This window comes from Lonchura striata, chromosome 2 (genome assembly GCF_046129695.1).
Source record: "Lonchura striata isolate bLonStr1 chromosome 2, bLonStr1.mat, whole genome shotgun sequence".
NCBI lineage: Eukaryota > Metazoa > Chordata > Aves > Passeriformes > Estrildidae > Lonchura > Lonchura striata.
This window is the reverse complement of record NC_134604.1, coordinates 32,652,537-32,671,841: the sequence shown is the minus strand read 5'-3', so window position 1 is coordinate 32,671,841 and position 19,305 is coordinate 32,652,537. Positions and strand designations below refer to the sequence as shown.

Below are 19,305 nucleotides of genomic sequence, written 5' to 3'. Positions count from 1 at the left end.
CCTTAAACCATCTTCCAGTGCCTAAAGGAGCTACAAGAGAGCTGGAAGGGGACTTTTGACAAGGGCGTGGAGTGACACTACAAGGGGTAATAGCTTCAAATTGTCAGAGGGCAAGTTTAGATTAGATATTAGAAAGTAATTCTTTACTATGAGGGTAGTGAGGCACTTGAACAGACTGCCCAAAGAAGCTTTGATTGTCACATCCCTGGAAGTCTTCAAGGCCAGGCTGGATGGGTCATAGAGGAACCTGGTGTAGTGGAAGGTGTTTCTGCCCATGGCATGGTTGCAATGAGATGATCTTTAAGGCCACTTTCAACCCAAACCATTCTATTGACCCACTGCTATATTTACTCCAGGTCAAACTCAGTCGCTCTTGCATGTCAGCAGCTTTGCTGGTAGTGAAAAGTAGAAGCAGGGATATTCAGGGTTCAGGGATGCTGATGAAACCACAAATTCAGCTGGAGACTATATATTGAAAAGCTGTCAGGAGGTACGCCAAGAAGTATCAGAACTGGGTTTTTCCTCCTTCAAAATAACAGGTCCTCCTAGACCAGACTTGGATTTTGCACCTGAAAGGTGAAGGACCAGGGTTGTATAAAACTTCATGGCAACCATTTGTGAGTTGGCCTCACTTTCTCAAACACCACCTTGTTTCCTAGGCAAAGCATCCCACTGGTTAGGTCTTTTTTGTTATTTGACAGTTGTCCCTTGGTGGTTTCTTTCTGCCCAGTGATATTTCTGCAAGTATCACCCATTTAAATTATATCCCGTTCTGGAAAAGTGATTTTAGACTACTAAAAACCATTATCCAGCTCCAGTTACAAGCAGATGGAGGTCCTCTGAAATGCTTGTAAACTCAGAAAAAACTCCAGGACTCCAGAAGCTATAGCAAAAAGTATCTCCTTGTTCTCAACACATCTCCTGGGAGACCCTTCAAACATTTATTGTTTTGGGGATGAAAATGAGCTAGTGCCATAGGTGAATAGAGTCAACACAGCTAAAAGGTATAGAGGTGGTATTTTTATGTGTATCTCTAAGAGTTCTGGAGTTCTTTACAAGAAAATGAGGAAGATGCAAGGCTGAACTCAAAAAATGAGCAGTAAGAGAACACAATTACAACCAAACATCCATGTCTCAAAGTTTTTGAGAAGGCAGAGACCCACGTGCTGTTTCTGCCCTCCCATTGCACTGCAGTCTCATGCCAGCAAGAGGCAGAGGAGATTGAAATCCTTCATCCAAGTGTCTTTGGAAGGTCAGAGGGAGGGGTGATGAGTTGTGGGGTCTTCAAGAAAGCAGGAATGGTGCTGGTGGGCTTGTGGCTCCTGCTGTGCTGCTGCAGAAAGGAGTGGGAGGGAAGAGCAGGTAGCTGATGAGTGACCAGATGGTGCCCTGTTTCTCCTCCCCACAGCCCTCCACCTCGTCGGTCGCCTCAGATGAGAAGGTTGATTACGTGCAAGTGGACAAGGAGAAGACGCAGGCGCTGCAGAGCACCATGCAGGAGTGGACTGATGTGCGGCAGTCCTCGGAGCCTGCCAAGAGCATGAAGCAGTAGTGCCTGCAGCAGGCAGCGAAACAGGCCAATGCCCTGTTGGTTTTCCCCAGCTGCGACCCCGCTGGGCTGCCAGACCCACTTGGGCTGGATTTCTAAGACTTGTCTGTGGAGAGGAGGGGGTGTCACTGTTTTTTTTTCTCTTAAAACAAAACTTAATTTCAGGGGAAGACTTGGCGGATACTGTTTGCCAGTGATAAAGACCAACTATGTTTGGTGGCTAGGTTTGTGCTTTAGCTGCTGGATGCGCTATCCAGGAACTTTGACTTAGCAATACCAGGTTTCACCCTACACATCTTTTCCTTACAGCTATTAAAGCCACCTTGTATGTGCTAACACTGCATCATCTCTCCCCATCTTCTTCCATATCGTATCCTAAACCATGCCACGCAGGTTTGCAGTATCTCCCATAGGATATCACTGCCCAGCTCTGATTCTCCACTCCTCATGGTTGTCCTCTTCTCTGCCTCCTCCCAGTCCCAAAACTAAGCGAGGACCATTGCTTTTGAAATCACTTCTGTTGTCCTGTCTCTTGTAAATAATATGTTCAAAACCTCTGAGGGTTTTTCTGCTCCTGGCTGGACAGTTGCCAAGGTTTTGGTTGGGGTTGTTACCACCTTCAGGAGCTTAACACACTATCCACACCATCCCATTGAGCTGACTTAGGAGCCCAGGACTTGGCCCATCATACACACACACACACACACATGCCAGCACATGCTCTCATGAGTTTGTTGGGGTTTCTTCTGTTTATATTCTCCATTAACTCTGGAAGTGAATGGGCTGTAGAGATTGGTTTTGGAAGGGGCTGAAGGGATTTGCTTTGGAAGGTAGAATTTAAGCACTGACCCACTGTCTATCTGAAACCAGTTCCTGTGAATCTGACCCTAAAAACCAAAGTTTGCCTTTTGTGGCACCAAAAGAAGCCCATTGAGTGAGAGTCCTGCATCGTGGCCATTGTGAGAAGCTCTGTGATTGAGTATGAGGGGGCAGGGAGACTCTGCAGACCCTGTGTATGTGGACTGGCATAAGGATGAGTAACCAGAAGGGAGTGGAAGGCTGCTATGAGGACTGGGAGAAGGCAGGTGCTGTATTGCAGAGGTTGGTTCTGGGTGAGGAGATGTGGTGGAATGTTTTTTTTAAGAAAGAAGAGCAATTGAAATGTTGGTTGATGGTAAAGTCATAGGCTTGGGAAGAGGCTGGTCAGGAGAGTCAGGGCAGGGCGTTTCAGTATGAGCTTTAACATAGCATTGTGGTTGGTTTGTGGAGAGTGCAAAAGGCGGAACTGTTTTCCCCTCATCTTCAGCAGTGTTTCTTCACCACTAAACTGGGGCTTGCTGACATTAATGACCCTAGGCTCTAATTATGGGGAGAATCTGCTGTCGTCCCTTGCCAGCATCCTTAACACATACAGGCTTTGAGATCACTCGCCAGGCAGCTGCTGAGCACAGAGAGAAGAGAAGGATGAGACAGTTTAATGCAGAGATAATAATTCATGATCTCATGAAAACAGGAAGAACTAATGATTGCCATGGAGCAGCCTGATTGCCAGACAGCAAGCGCTGACACGAATAAACAGGCTGACCGCAAACCAAGAGCCAAATGAAGGAGACATTAGAAAGATTAAGTAATAATATTTATTAAAGAGCTGGAGCTATTCTTTCTGCAAGCTGAACCCCTCCCAGTGCTGTGGGCTCTGTATTCCACCAACACCACCAAGTTATATTGATTATTAATGCTTTAAACATTAACACATTTGCTTAATCTTGGTCTGAGCTTGGAAGGGGCCAGACGTGACCCACATGGGGATAGGATACCAGTCCCTGAAGGGCTATGTGCTGCTGTGTGCTGGTAAAATAAGTCTTGAGCTTTCAACACCATTTTGTATTTTCTTCTCGCATTCCATGAAAGGGAAGGATGTTAATGGAAAAGCTCTGACAACCCTGTTGAGACATTGAAGTGTTGGACTTTTATAGAAACAATGAAGCAAATACCCTAATGTTTATGCTAAAAATAATAATTACTAGAAGGAAAAAAAAAAACCCCAAAGCCCCAGAGGGGAAGACTTAGCACAGTCAGATGCTTTCTGAAGGTCAGGGAGTGTGTTGCAGCCTGCAAAGGCCATTGCCTCCTGCTGGAGGCTTGCACACTTGCATGGTGAGATGACAAAAAGAAGACTAGAATGCAGTACTTCATATTTCTATTTCCCCTTTCATCTCTGCATCTCAGGAGAGACTAAACACTGGGCCTGGTCCAGAGCTCACTGAAGTGTGCATTCATCCATCTGGAAGAGAGCTCCCCATCCCCACCAAAAAGATTGTCACTCCACTGGGAAGCTGATTTTTTCCTATTTCTTCTAAGCTGTTAGCTTTAGTGGTTCAAGAGAGAGCACAGTGGGTTTGAGTGCAGTTTGCTGAGTGGGTGCCCTGTGCTTCTGCACTTGGACTTGGTGCATCCAGTGCCCACCCCCACATTTAATCCAAGGCGTTAATTAAAACAGAAAAGCCTTTTGTGGTACTGGAGAAACTGGTGCACTCATTTCACAAGTGTCTTTATTCATGGGGCAACCATTGGCATGGGATAGCTCTTTTCCCAGGCTCAGACACTGTTTTGATAATTTGCTCTCATCCCTAGTAACTGGTCCATTGCATTTGGCAGACCAAGGACCAAAACAGCCCAAAAGCAGCTGCTTAACTGCTGGTTGCTGGTCCCTCTCTGCTTTGCAGTGAAGTCAGTGTTTTCACTGAAACAGATACATTCCTCTACCTTTTCCCCTGCAAAGCACCAAGCAAACAGCACCACCAAACTAAGCAGAAGCCCACAGACTCTGTGCCATATAGACATGACTGAATCAACCCCTCCTGAAAGCATTAAGTAATCAATGGCTTCAGTGGAAATAGTCACCCATGATGATTGCCAAGCTGATTACAGCAGTCCCTGATGATTAATGTTTGTGCAGTATTTAGTCTTAAACCATATTGAAAAGCAGCTGCTTTAATTACACGGACTGCCAAGAACTTTGTCCTGAAGGCATTGAGTTTATCACATCCACTTTATATTTGGATTCACAAGTATGACAGGCTCCTTTGTTAGTAATAGGTATTTAAGGAAACTGAGAACATTGCAAATTATTCATTTTAATTGAAATTAAACAGGCTTGAGTGTTCTATGGCTCTATGGTTCAGTGTAGAAAAGGGATGTGCTTGCATGTGTGTGTGCTCATGGAGAAGGGTTGTCCGTGGCATTCAGGAATGCTTGGTCCATTCCCCCAGCTCTGAGCTGGGCAGGAGGAACCCTGCAAGAAATGTGTGGGGACCAGGAAATGCTGTGAGACATCTTGCTGAGGGGCTCCCATGAGCTGCTCATGGGGCAGCAGTGCCATGGTTTCACAGGGTTGTCCCTTGAGGTGCCATCTTCATCCTTGGAGCTTTTCAAGACCAGTCTAGGTCAACCCCATAGCTGACCCTGCTTGGAGCATTTCTTCCACACTGAGACCCTGTGCTGCTGGGGTTGAGTGGAGACTCCTCCATGTGAGGGAAGGGGCTCGAGGGGTTGCTTAGAGCCCTATAATGTCCAAAACAGGGACAGGGCCACTTCTCTGGCCATGAAGCCAAGTGACAAGGCACACAGATAAACATGTAAGGCCATATTCCCCAGTGAGAAGGCCTAATCCACACTGGGCCATCCCTTGCACCTGGGAAAGGGCTGGCTGGCCCAGAACAAGTGATCCAGGACATGGACTGGCAGTTCTAGCAGCTGGGAGACAGCTTGAACCTGTAAATTTGTTAGGCTAGATCCAGACCTCTTAGCAAACCCATGCCACCTCCACACCCTGGTATACCAGGAAGAGTTGGCTTGTTTTGGCTATCCAATGATCATGGCTCCTTGGGTGGGGAGAGGGGTACAGCCATGTCCAGGCATTATGGAAGATGTTAAAATAGTTTCCAGGTCCTGTCTGACCTTTCTGGCCTAGGAGGCAAGTAAAAGGATGGTTTCCTCAAGTTGTGTTTGCATTGTGTTTGTGTTTTCCCACCTGGTCATGTAAAAGTTCCATTCCATGTAAAAGCTGACACCCACAGTGTGTGTCCCATGGGAGGGATGCTGTCTAGATGAGGTGGATGCAGCCAAGCTGTGATTATGGAGAAGCCCTAGTTCTACAGGAGGGCAGAAGAGCAAAGTCTAACCAGCACCAGCCATAGAACACACATGGCTATCAAAGAGCCATCAAGAAAATCAAGAGGCACCAGTCCAGCATCAAAACACAAGGACCAATAAGCCAGTGGAGGGCCTCTGATGAGTCTGAGTGCCTCTCTTCTCTGCCCAACCTTCCCACATGTACACAATGATCTTGCAGCTGTTAATGAGGCTCACACTTTTTGATCATGATTCCTCCTTGGTCTGGAGCAGTTCATCCCTCTGTCAGCCTGTCCTTGGTGTCTCATCATTGTAGTCACAATTTTATCTCCTTGTTCACAACTCCTAGTGTTGTAGTGTTGGTCAGGTTGCTGATTTAGTGTCTTCTCTTGAGAAAAGTTGATATGTAGCAAGGTGTCACAATACAGCTGTCCCCTTCCAGCCCACGGCCAGCTGGTCCTGGCACGTGGTGTTCCAAGTTTTAACACCAGCCAGTAATATCTGAAACAGAAGCTGGGCCACATGGCTCCATCCCTTTAGCTAAAAAAGCTTCTCAACAGACTTGCTCCAAATCAGCAGGCTCGTAATTTTTGATGTAGCCCATTGCTAACACATAACAGGTTCATTTGTAGGTCAGTGGGTTGACCATATGGGAGAGGTTTGCCCCCAGACCAGGAGATGAGAAACCATCATTTTTATGGTCATTCTCTGGGTGACACCACACTGTATTTTCACATGGGATGAGAGGGTTCATGTGAACTCTGTATCCTGCTTTTTCTCCGGCTTGTAAAATGAAGGTTTTTAGTACTTATTTCCCCACCTCACAGATATGTCATGAGGCGTAATTAATTGACATCTAATAATGCAAAGAGCTGTTTTGAGTCTGCAGGCAATGGCTTGGAAGCATGTGGTGTTACCCTGTTGTCATGCCCAGCATCATACATGGCACCGACACGTCCTGCTCTGCAAAACTCATTAAAAACCCATCCTTAACTACCAAGGTGAAAAAAAAACTTGGCAGGATTTTCTTCTGAGTGGGGGGGGATGGGGGAAATGTCATTTGCACAGTTCTCAGCATTCCGCCGCCACATTTACCCTGACAATACCATGGGTTTTTGGAGAGCAGTATGGACGTGGTGGTTGAACCACGTTGCAGAGAGGGAAAAGGATAAAGACCCTGAGCTCCACAGGGAGCCTGTCAATGAATCCTGTAGGGTTAGGACCAAACCTTTAGAGTAGTTATATCCCACTCAACCCAGCCCTTGGCAAAGTCAACGTGTCCCCACTGACTTTGGGCATTGTTGTGTGGGAACAGATCGGTCAAATTAGGGTAGTTTTCTCCATTTGTTTCTTAACCTGCTGCGAGGAGGGGTTGGAGCCCTGGCTGTGAAGCTGTTGCATCAGCAGTCGATTCGCAGGGATGTTTTGTGTGTTTCAAAGCCTATGACTGTTCTTAAAGAGGAGTATTTTTAATTTTTTGATTTCCATTTGTAGAAGGAAGGACAAGAGTAATCTGTGGCAAACTGTACAGTATGTGTCTTCTTGTGGTGTCACTGTTTGAATGGTTATTAAGTTTTCAAATCACTGTGGACAGCTAATCACTTAAGTTATTAATTTATTCTTTGGGGGGGTTGTTGTTTGGTTGGTTTTTTTAAAAGTAATTTGAAACAATTATTTATCCTGTAAATCGGTCTTGAGTGAAGCCTAGATAATACTTTTTTTGCTGTTAATAAACATGGTACATGCCTGACGTGAAGGTGATCTCATTTTTAAGTACTGTATATGCAACAGAAAAGAAACAGGAAAATAAAAGAATGATACTAAAAAGACATCTCTCCCTGGTGATTCCCAGCATGGATTCAGAGCAGGGAAAGAAAGGAGAAACTAATAAGCAGATCAAGTTTGATTATGTAGCAGCTTTAAAACTTTCAGAGCATCTTCTCGGCACGTTGCCAAGTCCTGTATGGGAAATGAGGGCCTTTAGGGCTGTAGCTAGGGTAGCCCACAGGGGAGTTCTCAGCTCAGGACACCAAATCACTCAGAGAACCTTTCAGCAAAAGGATAAATTTTCTTCTCCAGAGATAAAAGTTCAACCCTCCCTTTAAGACTTCCTTTTAAAAAAAAAACAGCTGGAAAAAGACACCTCCCTAAGTACAGTTCCTGTAACACCTCTCTTAGACAAGAGTAGCAGCATCTCACATCTGCAGTACACGTGGAATCCCAAACCAAGAGCTGAGAACTCCCCTGTGGGCTCTCCTTGACCAGAGGCACGTGTGACAGATGAAACAAGCCAAACTATCTCATATACCATAGCATATACTTTATCAATATGCCATATGCAAAAATGACTGGTATTACTAACATTAGTACCAATAGAGCATATACTAAAATTGGTGTAGCACAGATAGTAATACACCATACCAGTACTATACTAGACTTCTCTAAGGCTTTTAATATGGTCCCTTATAACATTCTCAGCTGTTAATTGAAGAGTTTGATGGATGGATGGACCATTGGATGAATAAATAATTGGCTGGATGGCCACATTGGAAGAGCTACAGTCAATGATTCAGTGTTCAAACCAGCAATGATTAGTGTTTCTCAAAGATCTGTACTGGAACCAATACTATTTAATATCTTCATCAGACACAGTAGTATTGGCTGAGTCCAAAAGGGAAGTCCAGTGCTAATAATTAGAGGAAATCAAGAGGGGCTAAACCGGTCAACTTCATTACAGCCCTGACACTCTCCAGGCTGCCATTCATGCATGCTGTTTGCCTCTGCTCATCCCAGAAAATCTTGGGGGAAAAAACAAGACATACTTAGGAAAGAGCTGAGCTATGATATGGCCTTTCCAGTGTTTTCCATGTTGGTTTAACGATCTGCCTTCGTTATTTAGATTATGATCCCATCATGTTAAAGCCAGTCTCCTCCAAAAGCACCTTAAGGCAAACAGTACAAAAAATGCCTTCAGGTGATACTCCAGAGTAAAGAAAGGAACTAGCATGACAGCAACAGGAAAACTTTTAGCAACCTCTTTGAACAGGAAATAAATGGAAGTCTAGTAATAAAACCAGGAAACATTGTACATTCTGTGACACTTCAGCTTTGGGACTTCATTTATTTCCTCTCAGCACCTGACTTAAAAAAAACAAACACACTCCACTGCTCATCTACAAGGCTCCACTATTAGTATTGTGATCTTCTGGAGGGCACACTGCTCTGCCATTCCACTTCTGTTCGATCCCCTCTTCCAAGCCACCACTCTGCAGGACTGTCCCATGTCCTTGAGGATGGACACCTCAGCTTCCCCATCTCTTTTTTTGATCCATCAGCCCAGTATCTCTGAGTACTGCAATACAACTCTAAGTCTGTATGTTGAATTAATTTCGTTTATTCATATATAGGAAAGACAATAAAAGAATATGATAGTATACACAAGATATTTGACCCCAAGTGTCCTCTCTAGCAGACTTTCTGCTCATATTATCCATAGCAATGTCTGTGCTTTGCCTTTTCCTCCACAAAAACACAATCATCAGGATTAGGCCTTGCACTTAGGACCTAAGGCACAAGTCTCTGCCACTTGAGTCAGAGAAATCTCTATTACAGGTGTGAGGGAAGAGCAGGCAGGGGAAAACAGCTGGGGAGGGACAAGGGAGGGAGCTGTTGTCCCTGTAGATGTGCTGCCTGGGGCTTGAGTAGGCCATCTGCCATCAAAATCAGCCCCATCTCATTATTGATTTATATAATACATTGTATATATTACATAGCATATACTGATATTGGATTGATATAACATATCTGGTTGGGCTAGTCACCTTGCAAACAAGCATGAAAAAAAAAAATCATGAGTTTAGGGGGGCCTCTGTCATCTGCTACTGAGTTCAGGGTATTCCAAGGGAAAACCCACATTTTAAAGGGCAGATCCAGCCTAGAAAGCCAACAAAAGACAGCAGCAGAAAGAGACTAATGGAGTCCTAAAGAAACATCTAGAAAAACCTCTGTGTGTCTTGGCCTGCTGTGCACACTAAAAGCATCCAGAGGTAACACAATGGGTCTTCACTGGAGCCCAGAAACCTCAACTGGATCAGGTCACTCACTCTAGGCTGGAGGGGTTTGTGCCCCCCAGTCTCTTTTGGGTGTCTTGCAATAAACAAAACAATAAAAAAGCAGAAACTCCCTCTGGTTAACCTGACACTGCTTGTCTTACAAGGTCACTGCCTCACAGACCAGCACTGCTACATTTTGGCGTTTTCCAGACCTTTTCTACCTTCAGGGTTTTTCACGGTTGGTTCCCAAACCACATTAAAAGAAATACAACAACTGAGCAGAGGTCACCCCAGAACCAACTCAGTGCCTTTCAATGGAAAGGGCTGCAGACAGGATGTGCATGGGACATCTCCATCCCTGGGGCCCTACTGGGTCTGTCTTCCTCCCCATGAGGAGGACAGGAGTCCTTGTCACTTCCCCAGGCTGGTGGCATGGCTCACAGCAGGCAAGACATGGCTATGATGAAGCAAAAGGGCACTTCTCTGAGCTGTTGGCAGCTGCTCATCTCTGCGCTAGCTTATGTACATTAAGGCATGAAGACCAAGTGCATAGGAAGCAGCAAGACCCTCCAGACGCCTCCAAATCAGCCCTGAGAGCTTTTCCATTGAAATGTTTCTCAAATCCTCCTCCAAGATGCCCACTGTCACTGGGGTGAGGAAGAGGAGCTTCTGGCTTTGGGTTGGCCCTGTGGACACTGCCCATCTGGTTCAAGCTGTGGGCTAAAAGACGAGTCCGTGGAAGGAGCCGGATCCACCCCCACCCGCTGCTGGGCTGCAGCCCCCGGACGAGCTGTCGTCATCCTTGTCCCTGTCCAAGTCTCTCCACCACAGCGGGGATTTCGGCAAGGCAGAAATATAGGCAGCTCTGTTCCTCGCTTCTTTTTCTTGTTCCTGGAAGAAGAAAGGGGCAAAGAGAGCACAAGGATATCAGCAGATAAAAGACTCAAGTGGAGAGATGCTCCCACTATCCCTGAGCAGCCAAGAGCCTGTAAGGTTCCCCCCGGGAGCTTCCTTCAAATTAAAGTGGGGTGTGAAGTCCATGTGCTCTCGAGCTCAGCAGGAGGGATGCAACAGAAAATTGCAGCTCTTCAGTGATCAAACCTAGTCCTCCCATGTCACCCATGAGAGGGGAGGGACCCCCCAAATTGCCCCACATGCAGTGTCTCATATGTGACACTGTTCTTTGGAAAACATTGAGCTCCATCCGCTGAATTAAATCTGTTATAGTTTGTATTCCCAGCTCACCCATCTGCCCAGGCAAGCTGTGCATGCCTCATTCCTGGAAGTGTCCAAGGCCATGTTGGATGGGACTTTGAGCAACCAGGTCCAGCGTAAATGGTCCTTGCCCATGGCAGAGGGGCTGGAACTGGCCGGTCTGTAAGTCCCTTCCAACCCAAATTATTCTATGATTCTATCATAAAAAGAGAAAAAGTTAAAAAAAAAGACTTTGTTTGCAATGACTCAGATGAACGTCAGGGGTGGTAGGAAGGAACAGCTAGTTACCAGGAGTGAAGGTGGGAAGGAAAGGAAAGGGTAGAATGCAAGGAACAAGTATTTTACAATGAAGGTGGTGAGGCACTGGCACAGATTTCCCAGAGAAGCAGTAGATGCTCCACCCCGGGAACATTCAAGGTCAGGCCACATGGGGCTCTAAGCCTCTGAGTTGAAGATGTCCCTGCTCATCCTGCAGAGGAGGTGGACTAGATAGCCTTTAAAAGTCCCTTCTAAACCAACCTATTCCATCATCCTCTCTTTCCCAGGCACTTCAAAGAAAATATCGTGCTAAACTTCCAGGAGCAAGTCAACCCCAAGCACGGCCACACTGCGTCTTGTACCAATCTCAGCGCCCAGTTTCATCAGAAGCCTATAACCTGCTTATATCAGTTTCATCAGAAGCCTATAACCTGCTTATATCAGTTTCATCAGAAGCCTATAACCTGCTTATATCTGGGTACTAAAAACAAAAAGGGATTCGGCTTCAGGGAGTGTGTGGGCATCTGCAGGATTTTAAACACAGGACAGGATCCCACTGCTGCCTGGATTTGTGGGAATGTGGCTCATGAGTCAGACAGCCACAGGACCACACCCCGCTGTGCACAGCAGCAGGAGTTACCTGCAAGAAGAGGATGTTATCTTTGGAAATGGCTTCCATCAAGTCCTTGTGGAGGGACGGTTCTCCATGCAGGTGGCTGGCCTCAGCCAGAGCCTCGTGCAGCAGGCAGCTCTGCTGGTCCGGCCGCTGCCGATAGAAGAGGACATAGGCAGTGTCCTTGGGGAAGAATGAGGTGACGTTGCTGACCGACTCGAAGGAGGAGAAGGAAACTCTGGTGTCATTGAAGAGGTACCACTGGATTTCAAAGTCCAGCTGTTTGTCAGAGGCTGTCTTAGGCACCCCATCCCGGGGCTGCCCGTGGGGGACGGTGTCAGTGCACTCCCTGGAGTAGCAGTAGTAGTGGCCACTCTCGGAGGAGATGCCTGAATGCACCACCACGCTGCAGAGGTCATACACAACAGTCATGAAGCCACTCCCTGGGACAGCACCATCCTTCCTATGCCGGCAAATCTCCTCAGTTTCCTCTGAAGCAACAAGGATGGGTAGCTTGAGCACCACAGGGATGGAGACATTATCCAAGATCTTCTTCCTCTTCATAGTCCGTGGGTCGAAGGAAAACCGCAGCAGTGTGAGGATGAGGTAGTGTGGACCCTCTGTCAACTCTGCCACCTTCTCAGCATCCTGCAGGGATGCACATTTCTCACAATGGTATTTATTCTCTGCTGTCAGTCTCTCTGGGGATAGAAAATAGTTGATTAAATCTGGAACAGATCTGGAGTCCTTGGGAGCACATGCCTGCTCCCTGAAAGTTGAGAGAGGGTCTTTGGCTGCATCCACCCCAACATCATTGCCACGTATGGGATTTGCTGCTTCTCCTTGTTCCTGGAAACCTAATGTTTCCACCGACACTGATGGGGCTGCATGGTCACTAGCCATGGGAGCCTTCCTTGGGATCCAGGGAGAGCCCATAAGCTGGCCTGCATTTTCTGGAGGCTCAATGAACTGTGGGCCAATTTCTTCCACTGGTAGAATAGATGTCCTCCCACACACATTCCTGTCTGATGGAGGAAAAGCCAGGGACAGGTCTGTGAAGGCTTCTTCTCGTGAGGAAACATTGAGGCACTTCAAGCAGCGGATCTTTGTCATCATTTTACCCCCAAACATCTTCTCAATCAGTGTCTTGTTTAAGTAATGATGCTCCACCGCCTGAGACGTCAAGCTGGATTCCTTGAGTTTCTGGTAGATCCTTTTTCCAGTTTTTTCCTCTTCATGCAATCTTTGGGAGGGGAGAAAAAGGCTGTGTTATGCACCAATACAACACCAAGGGACAGTTTCTAAAGTAGGGTTCCTGTTCTTCACTGCAAGTATTTAATCCCAGTTAACCTGCCTGTTCCCAGGGGTCTGATGCTGTGGGAGAAAGGTGCAAAGGAGTAGACAGAATTTGGGAACCTGAAGTCTTCATGTGTCACTGACCACATACTTCTAGAGGGATCATTGGGACACCAGAGATTTGATATTTCTAGGTAAAGGCAAAAATAAACATTTTACAGAGTAGGCTGAGTGGTTTGTCAGGTGAATTTCTAAGGTTGGTACAATTTTAGATTAGATATCAGGAAAAATCTCTTCACTGAAAGGGTGAAGGGCAGTCAGCATTGGAACAGACTGACCAAGGAAGTAGTGAAATCACTGTTCCTAGAAGTGTTAAAAATGTGTAGAGGTGGCATTTAGGGACATGATTTAGTGGTGGACTTGTTAATGGTTGGATTCAATGTGTTAATGGTTGGACTCAATGATCATAGGGGTCTTTTCCAACCTTAATGACTCTGTAATTCTATTAATTCCTTGAATCCTCAGAACAAAGGCAGAAATTTTCAAGTTGAACTAAGTTCTAACCGAACCCTTAAAATTGTCCAAACAGGGTTTCATTAGAAAGAGAATTTCATTTCAGACCAGTCTCACTATCCCAACCCTCCACTCTCCCAGCTCCTCTGGGTGTGAGGCACGTGCCCTGTTTGCATTAAACATTACACTGGGGTTTAGGGATGCCGCTGTCACCAGGCTCCAAGATCACAGCGCTTGTCACGTACCGGTCCAGCAAATACTTGAGGTACTCTGAGCAGTCCTGCTGAGCTCCAGGGGTGAACCAGGGCGGCCAGGAGGCAGAGAGGAAGCTCTCAGGGGAGATGGCAGGTCGCTGGCAGCAACACAGAAGAAATGCATTTAATTCTAGCGATTTTTCCTCAATTCACAAAGTGGGATAGAGAGGGGAGAGGAGTGTTATTTTGGCTGGTTCACTGGGAGCAGTGTTCTGTGCCTGATAAAGTCCCTTTTTTCCCCCTGCAAAAGGCTAATCCCAGGGCACAGGAAGACCTTCTTGATTTCCTGCAAACCAGGATGGCAAGGATGAATTTCAGACATTATTTTACATATACTACTATAAAATAAACACATGGATATGTGTTATTTATATGTTTATCCTTCAATTTTTAAATGGTTTATTAGCCTGATCCAGATAATTCTACTTAATTCAGCCTGAATTTAATTTGCTGCTCCATTTAATTTGATCAGGATCTCTCTACTAAATCCTTTCATAAAACAAAACAAAACAAAACAAAACAAAAAAAAAAAAAACCAACCCCAAAAGACCACTAAACTTGCACCCAACATTCTGATCACTGCAGGCAGGTAATCTGTGTTATCAGATAATGCAATTGGTGTCATTAGGAAGCAGATCATTAATTAACATGGAAAAAAGAACCCATCTTTAGCAAAAAAGTAGCTTCAAGAACAACCAAAAGGAAATTAACAGGAAACTAACAATCAGCTACACAACAAGCAAATAAGTTTCTGTACTTGCTCATCACAGAACACAGACACCCTAACTTGCCATCAAAACCTAGACTCTTCTATGGCCAAATATTAAATTTAACAGGATGTCTATATATCCCCCCAGGTCATCTGTGGTGACATAATACCAAAATGCTACCAGCGAACTATGCCTGTCAAGCCTTGGGAAATGAAAAGCCTCAATGACTTTCTACACAGCAAGGGAAAAATTAACTGACTTTTTTCAAGAGAGGAATTAAATATAACCTAGCAGTATCTCCAGGAGTCCATTAAATTTCACATTTTTCATGGAAATATTTACAATTAGTTTAAGGGTGTTACTTGTAAAGCAATTTTCAGTGATTGCTACTGCTTTGCTGGGCAGCAGTGGGACAAGTGAGCTGCTCCAGTCTTCTCTCTTGCTGCACAGCAAGAAACAAAGCCTCTGCTTCACACCACCAGGCTTCTGACACAGCTGACCACAGATGTAAACTATTACCTAATAGACTTCATTGTCAAAACCATAAGCTATGACATCAGCCCAGCCCAAGCAGACCACAAGTTAAAGACTGGCAGCCTGGTGTGAACATAGCCCTCTTTAATGGGTGATAGGAGTTTCCCTCCACCTCTCCCAAAATTAGCCTCCTTCATATAAACAAAATTTGTCCCATTACAAAAACCCACCAAGACCCACAGCTTCTTATCGGCACATTAGAGCCAGCAGGAAGCAACTTGGAGACGAGCCTTTCCGCAGCCGACAGTCCAAACAAATAACTAAAACATGAAATAATTACCTGACTGTGCTCCAAAAATGCAAAGAGCCACTGGAGCTTTGTCATCAGGGGCTGGGAGTTGCCCTCACTTAAATTCAACACTGAATGCCGAAAGCTGTGGAAGAAAAGCAGAGATGCAATCTGTGAGATGGAAAATCAGTGTGAGACACTCAAGGCTGGTGTGAAAAGCAACCCCTGGAGCAGTTTTGAACAGGAGCAAGAGGAGAAAAACTCACTCTGAAGCCATGAAAAGAGACTGGATGATGCTGTTCATGTAGCAAGTGTTTCCCAAGTTAATTAACCCAATCTTTCCTGTCTCTGATTTAGATGCCAGGCGTGGGTAGAAGCAGGCCAGCTCATTCTTCTGGGAGGTCCAAGCATTTTGTCCCAAGAGGTGTTTAATCCTGTCTTCATTAGGAATCGGGAGAGCCTTGGAAAGAGATATCTGTGTTACAAATCATTATCTGTCCTCACACGGGAAGCTGAGGGGCAGACACTGATCTCTTCTCTCTGGTGACCAGTGACAGGGCACAAGAAAACAGAGTGAAGCTGTGTCCGGGGAGGTTTAGGCGATATTAGGAAAAGTGTCCAGCACGAGGTGACTGGACACTGGAACAAGGTTTCCCAGGGAAGTTCTCATGCCACCAAGACAAGAAGCATTTGGACAATGCTCTCAGGCACCTGGTATGATTCCTGTCCTGTGCAGGGTCAGAGGTTGAACTCTATGATCCTTGTGGGTCCCTTCCAACTCAGGGTATTCTATGATCCTATGACTGATCTTTTCCCATGAAGAATTAGTAATGGGCAACTGCAAAACTCCTCTGCTAAAGGCATTCACACAATTAATTTTGCCTGCTTTTCACATGAACCTGCCTCCATGCACAGAAGAGTTTATCTGTTTGTATTAGTCCTTTAGAGGCATTTCAGAATAAAGTTATAGCTAAAAACTACAGGCACCATCAGGACTGCTGCAGGCCACCATTAGAGAAGTAACTTCCTTCAGCCTGCCCACACAGGGCTCAGACTCAGAATTTTAATCCCCTTCCTTCTACCACCATCTGAGGTGTTGAGGTCAGGACATCCCTATGAGTGGGACAATCCCTCTATTCTAGCTACTGACAAAGATGCCATTTCCATATGGAAAGCAGTAAAATGACTGAGAAGGGCGTGACTTACTTTTATTGCTTCTAGGACGGGTTCATAGAGGTCGGGGAATCCTGAGAAGCGGAAGAACATGCAGTGGATGAGCTCGGCCAGCTGCTCCAGGGAGCTGGTTGCAGAATTGGAGTCCTCCTTCTTCAAGGAGGCCACCAGCCTGGGGATGTGAGGGAGCAGCTGGAAAAGAAAAATTCACTACAGAAATTACTCCACATTATTCACAGAATTTTAATACATTTAGGAGAATGAAATTCACCTGCAGGCAGAAAAGATCGTGAACAGGAGTTGACATCAGTGCCACTCTAGACTTCATCCTTCACCCTTTGAACTCAACAGCAACTCTCTTGTTGATTTTGGCAACATTAGAGGGTTTTCTGTTGCATGACACCTGCAGGTTTGTGTTGCTGCTTTGCTGAGATGCAATTGCCATTCTTTAGTCTTCCCTAAATCCCACACTCACGGTGGGAAGGATATACTGACTGCCAAGTGCAGGGATTTAAACCTGCAAGGTAATGGAATTATCCTAAAAGAAATGTTGTCTGCTGTGCTCTGTGTTGTTTTATACTGGATACACTGAACTGGAATTGATACGGTGGTATGGATGGCAACAGGTATATAAAAGCACGGTCTTTATTTTGCTTTCACCTCAAAAACATAAAAATGCACAAGCAAATGCAAATGCAAATAATGCAGATGATCCATTGCTCACGGGCACCCTCTGCTGACCCTGCAGCTGCACACAGAATTAATAAACTATTTCCAACCCTGCAGATGTGCTAGAGTAACCCAGGCACTTACACAACCTTTTTCATATTTATATTTTGTGCTATTTTTAGCCCAGTGTAATCCTGGAGAAAAGTATCAGGACCCCTGTCCAGCCATTTCCAGGTCCTCTCTTCCTCCCTTGGTCTTCTTCTCTTTTTCTTTCCCTTCAAAATGTTGAGATTTTAATTATTTCCCTTCCAATAGGAAAGGTTGTTGGGGAAGATCAATTGCAGAACCTTTTTATATATCAGAAATTTTCCAAGCTGTGATGTGAACAATTCTCAAAACCCTTCCAAAGTGCCAGGGCAAACACAAAAAGACATGGTTTGGCCCTGTCAGGTTTTGGGTTTTTTAAATAAAGGAGGAAAGTATGCTTATGGACTACAGATGGAATCTTCAAGCCAGGAGCAACTCACAGCTTTTGGAGAATTTCAAAATTTGATGTCCAACTGAAGACAACACATTTGAATTACTCTATCTTCAGAAAGCAAAGAGTTTCTCAAGAAATTCAGGTTCCTTCAAAGTATCTCCAGCTGAGGAATGAAAAAACATCAGTTGAAAATGTTGGCTAGTGTTGCTTTTTTCCAGCCTTACATGTTTATTCTGAGAACTTCAGGTGAAAAGCCAAATATAAGGGCTTTAACCAGAAAGTACAAAATCAAACATTAATAGGAGTAATTTTTCATCACTGCATTTATTAGTTCAATCACTACAAGCATGCTTTTGCCTTCAGCCTCACTTTTCAAATTCAGTGTTCAACACCAGCAGGATGCAGATCTATGCCTTAGCGCCAACAGCAAAATAAACTATAAAATATCACTGTGAAAATGAAAAGTGGATATTCAAATGTTGCCAAAAGGGGTTTTTCTTTTAACAGAATTTGTGTAGTGAATTGTTCTGATCCAGTTTTCGTGTCTTGCTGCACCGATGTACAAACCTTTCAAAGATGACCCACAACTTAAAGAAATGGGTGCCAAGTGTTGGTGACAATTTAAAGTCACATGTGGGATGGGGCCACTGAGCCCAACAGACAGTGAGGCACCTCTTTAGGAAAAGCAAGGGCTGGTTAATAATGCATTCCCTGCCCTCCACAGCGAGGGCCCTCCGAGATGTTCTCAATGCAAAGGCTCCCCCAGATGCACTCCAAAGCCAGAGTGGCAACACCTGCCACATGTGAGGTTCCCTGCTGCCCCACAGCAGGGTTACACTCAGGACAGTGGCCTCATCCCAGTGCCAGACACAACCTTACCAAGTGAAATGCCTCGTGGGAGTGCTGGAAGCTCAGCAGCATGTACTGCAGGACAGACAAAGCCCCCTCCCTCACAATGGGGTACAGCAGCTTGGAGAAGACCTAGTGGAGGAGAAAAAAAAAAAGCAAATGAGAAGGCAGGATGGCACTACAACCAGCAGGAGAAGGAAAGAGCAGGAAACAAGCACTAGGCATCTACCATGGCTGCTGGTCTCTTCCTACTCCATGCTGGATGTTGAAGCAAGCAGCCTGTAACTAGGTCTCCAGTCATCTCCTGTCCTAAGTATTGGCTCAGGGCACCCTTAAAAATACTCTGTGTGTTATCCTCACCCTTTCAGCCTTGTGTAATGTCTCTATGACAGTGCTGCATCTCCATATCTCCTCATGAAAAAACTATGCAAGCACAGCAGAATGCTAGATTTTCTAGAACATGCCTCAATTTATTCATATATTTGGAACTTTATCACTAACATTTCAGACAAAGAGATAAAAAGCAAGTATATTTTTCAAGGGCTACATAATAATATTTATTCTACTTTACAAAAAATACCTGTATACCCTCTACTGTTGTCAGATCATAACTTCCAAGGGTTTCCAAATATCACATGTTATTTTATGGGCTGTGTCCCTTTCCTATGTATTAACAATGAAAGGAAAGAAAGAAAAGCCAGAGATGCTTGGCTGCTGTCAAGTGCTCAATGCACTTGAGGGATCACAAAGACAAATGCAGGTATTGAAAATGCTCC

At 45.2% G+C, this 19,305-nt stretch overlaps 2 protein-coding genes across 6 annotated transcripts in view; one reads left to right on the top strand and one right to left on the bottom strand.

Annotated features, from left to right (window-relative positions):
• Positions 1 to 7,433, top strand: part of GAB2 (GRB2 associated binding protein 2) — a 92,004-nt gene extending 84,571 nt beyond the window's left edge. For all 4 annotated transcript variants that reach the window (XM_021533851.3, XM_021533849.3, XM_021533848.3 and 1 more), the window contains exon 10: positions 1,409 to 7,433. In XM_021533851.3, coding sequence (XP_021389526.1) covers positions 1,409 to 1,552 — 144 coding nt within the window. In that variant the 3' untranslated portion in view covers positions 1,553 to 7,433. The remainder of the gene's footprint in view (positions 1 to 1,408) is intronic.
• A 1,628-nt stretch (positions 7,434 to 9,061) lies between these two features.
• Positions 9,062 to 19,305, bottom strand: part of USP35 (ubiquitin specific peptidase 35) — a 26,279-nt gene continuing 16,035 nt past the window's right edge. For both annotated transcript variants that reach the window (XM_021533852.3, XM_077781301.1), the window contains exons 5-11: positions 18,560 to 18,661; positions 16,564 to 16,722; positions 15,624 to 15,817; positions 15,409 to 15,502; positions 13,876 to 13,982; positions 11,849 to 13,064; positions 9,062 to 10,626 (exon numbers count right to left, since the gene is read on the bottom strand). In XM_021533852.3, the coding sequence (XP_021389527.2) occupies positions 10,456 to 10,626; positions 11,849 to 13,064; positions 13,876 to 13,982; positions 15,409 to 15,502; positions 15,624 to 15,817; positions 16,564 to 16,722; positions 18,560 to 18,661 (2,043 nt within the window). In that variant the 3' untranslated portion in view covers positions 9,062 to 10,455. The remainder of the gene's footprint in view (positions 10,627 to 11,848; positions 13,065 to 13,875; positions 13,983 to 15,408; positions 15,503 to 15,623; positions 15,818 to 16,563; positions 16,723 to 18,559; positions 18,662 to 19,305) is intronic.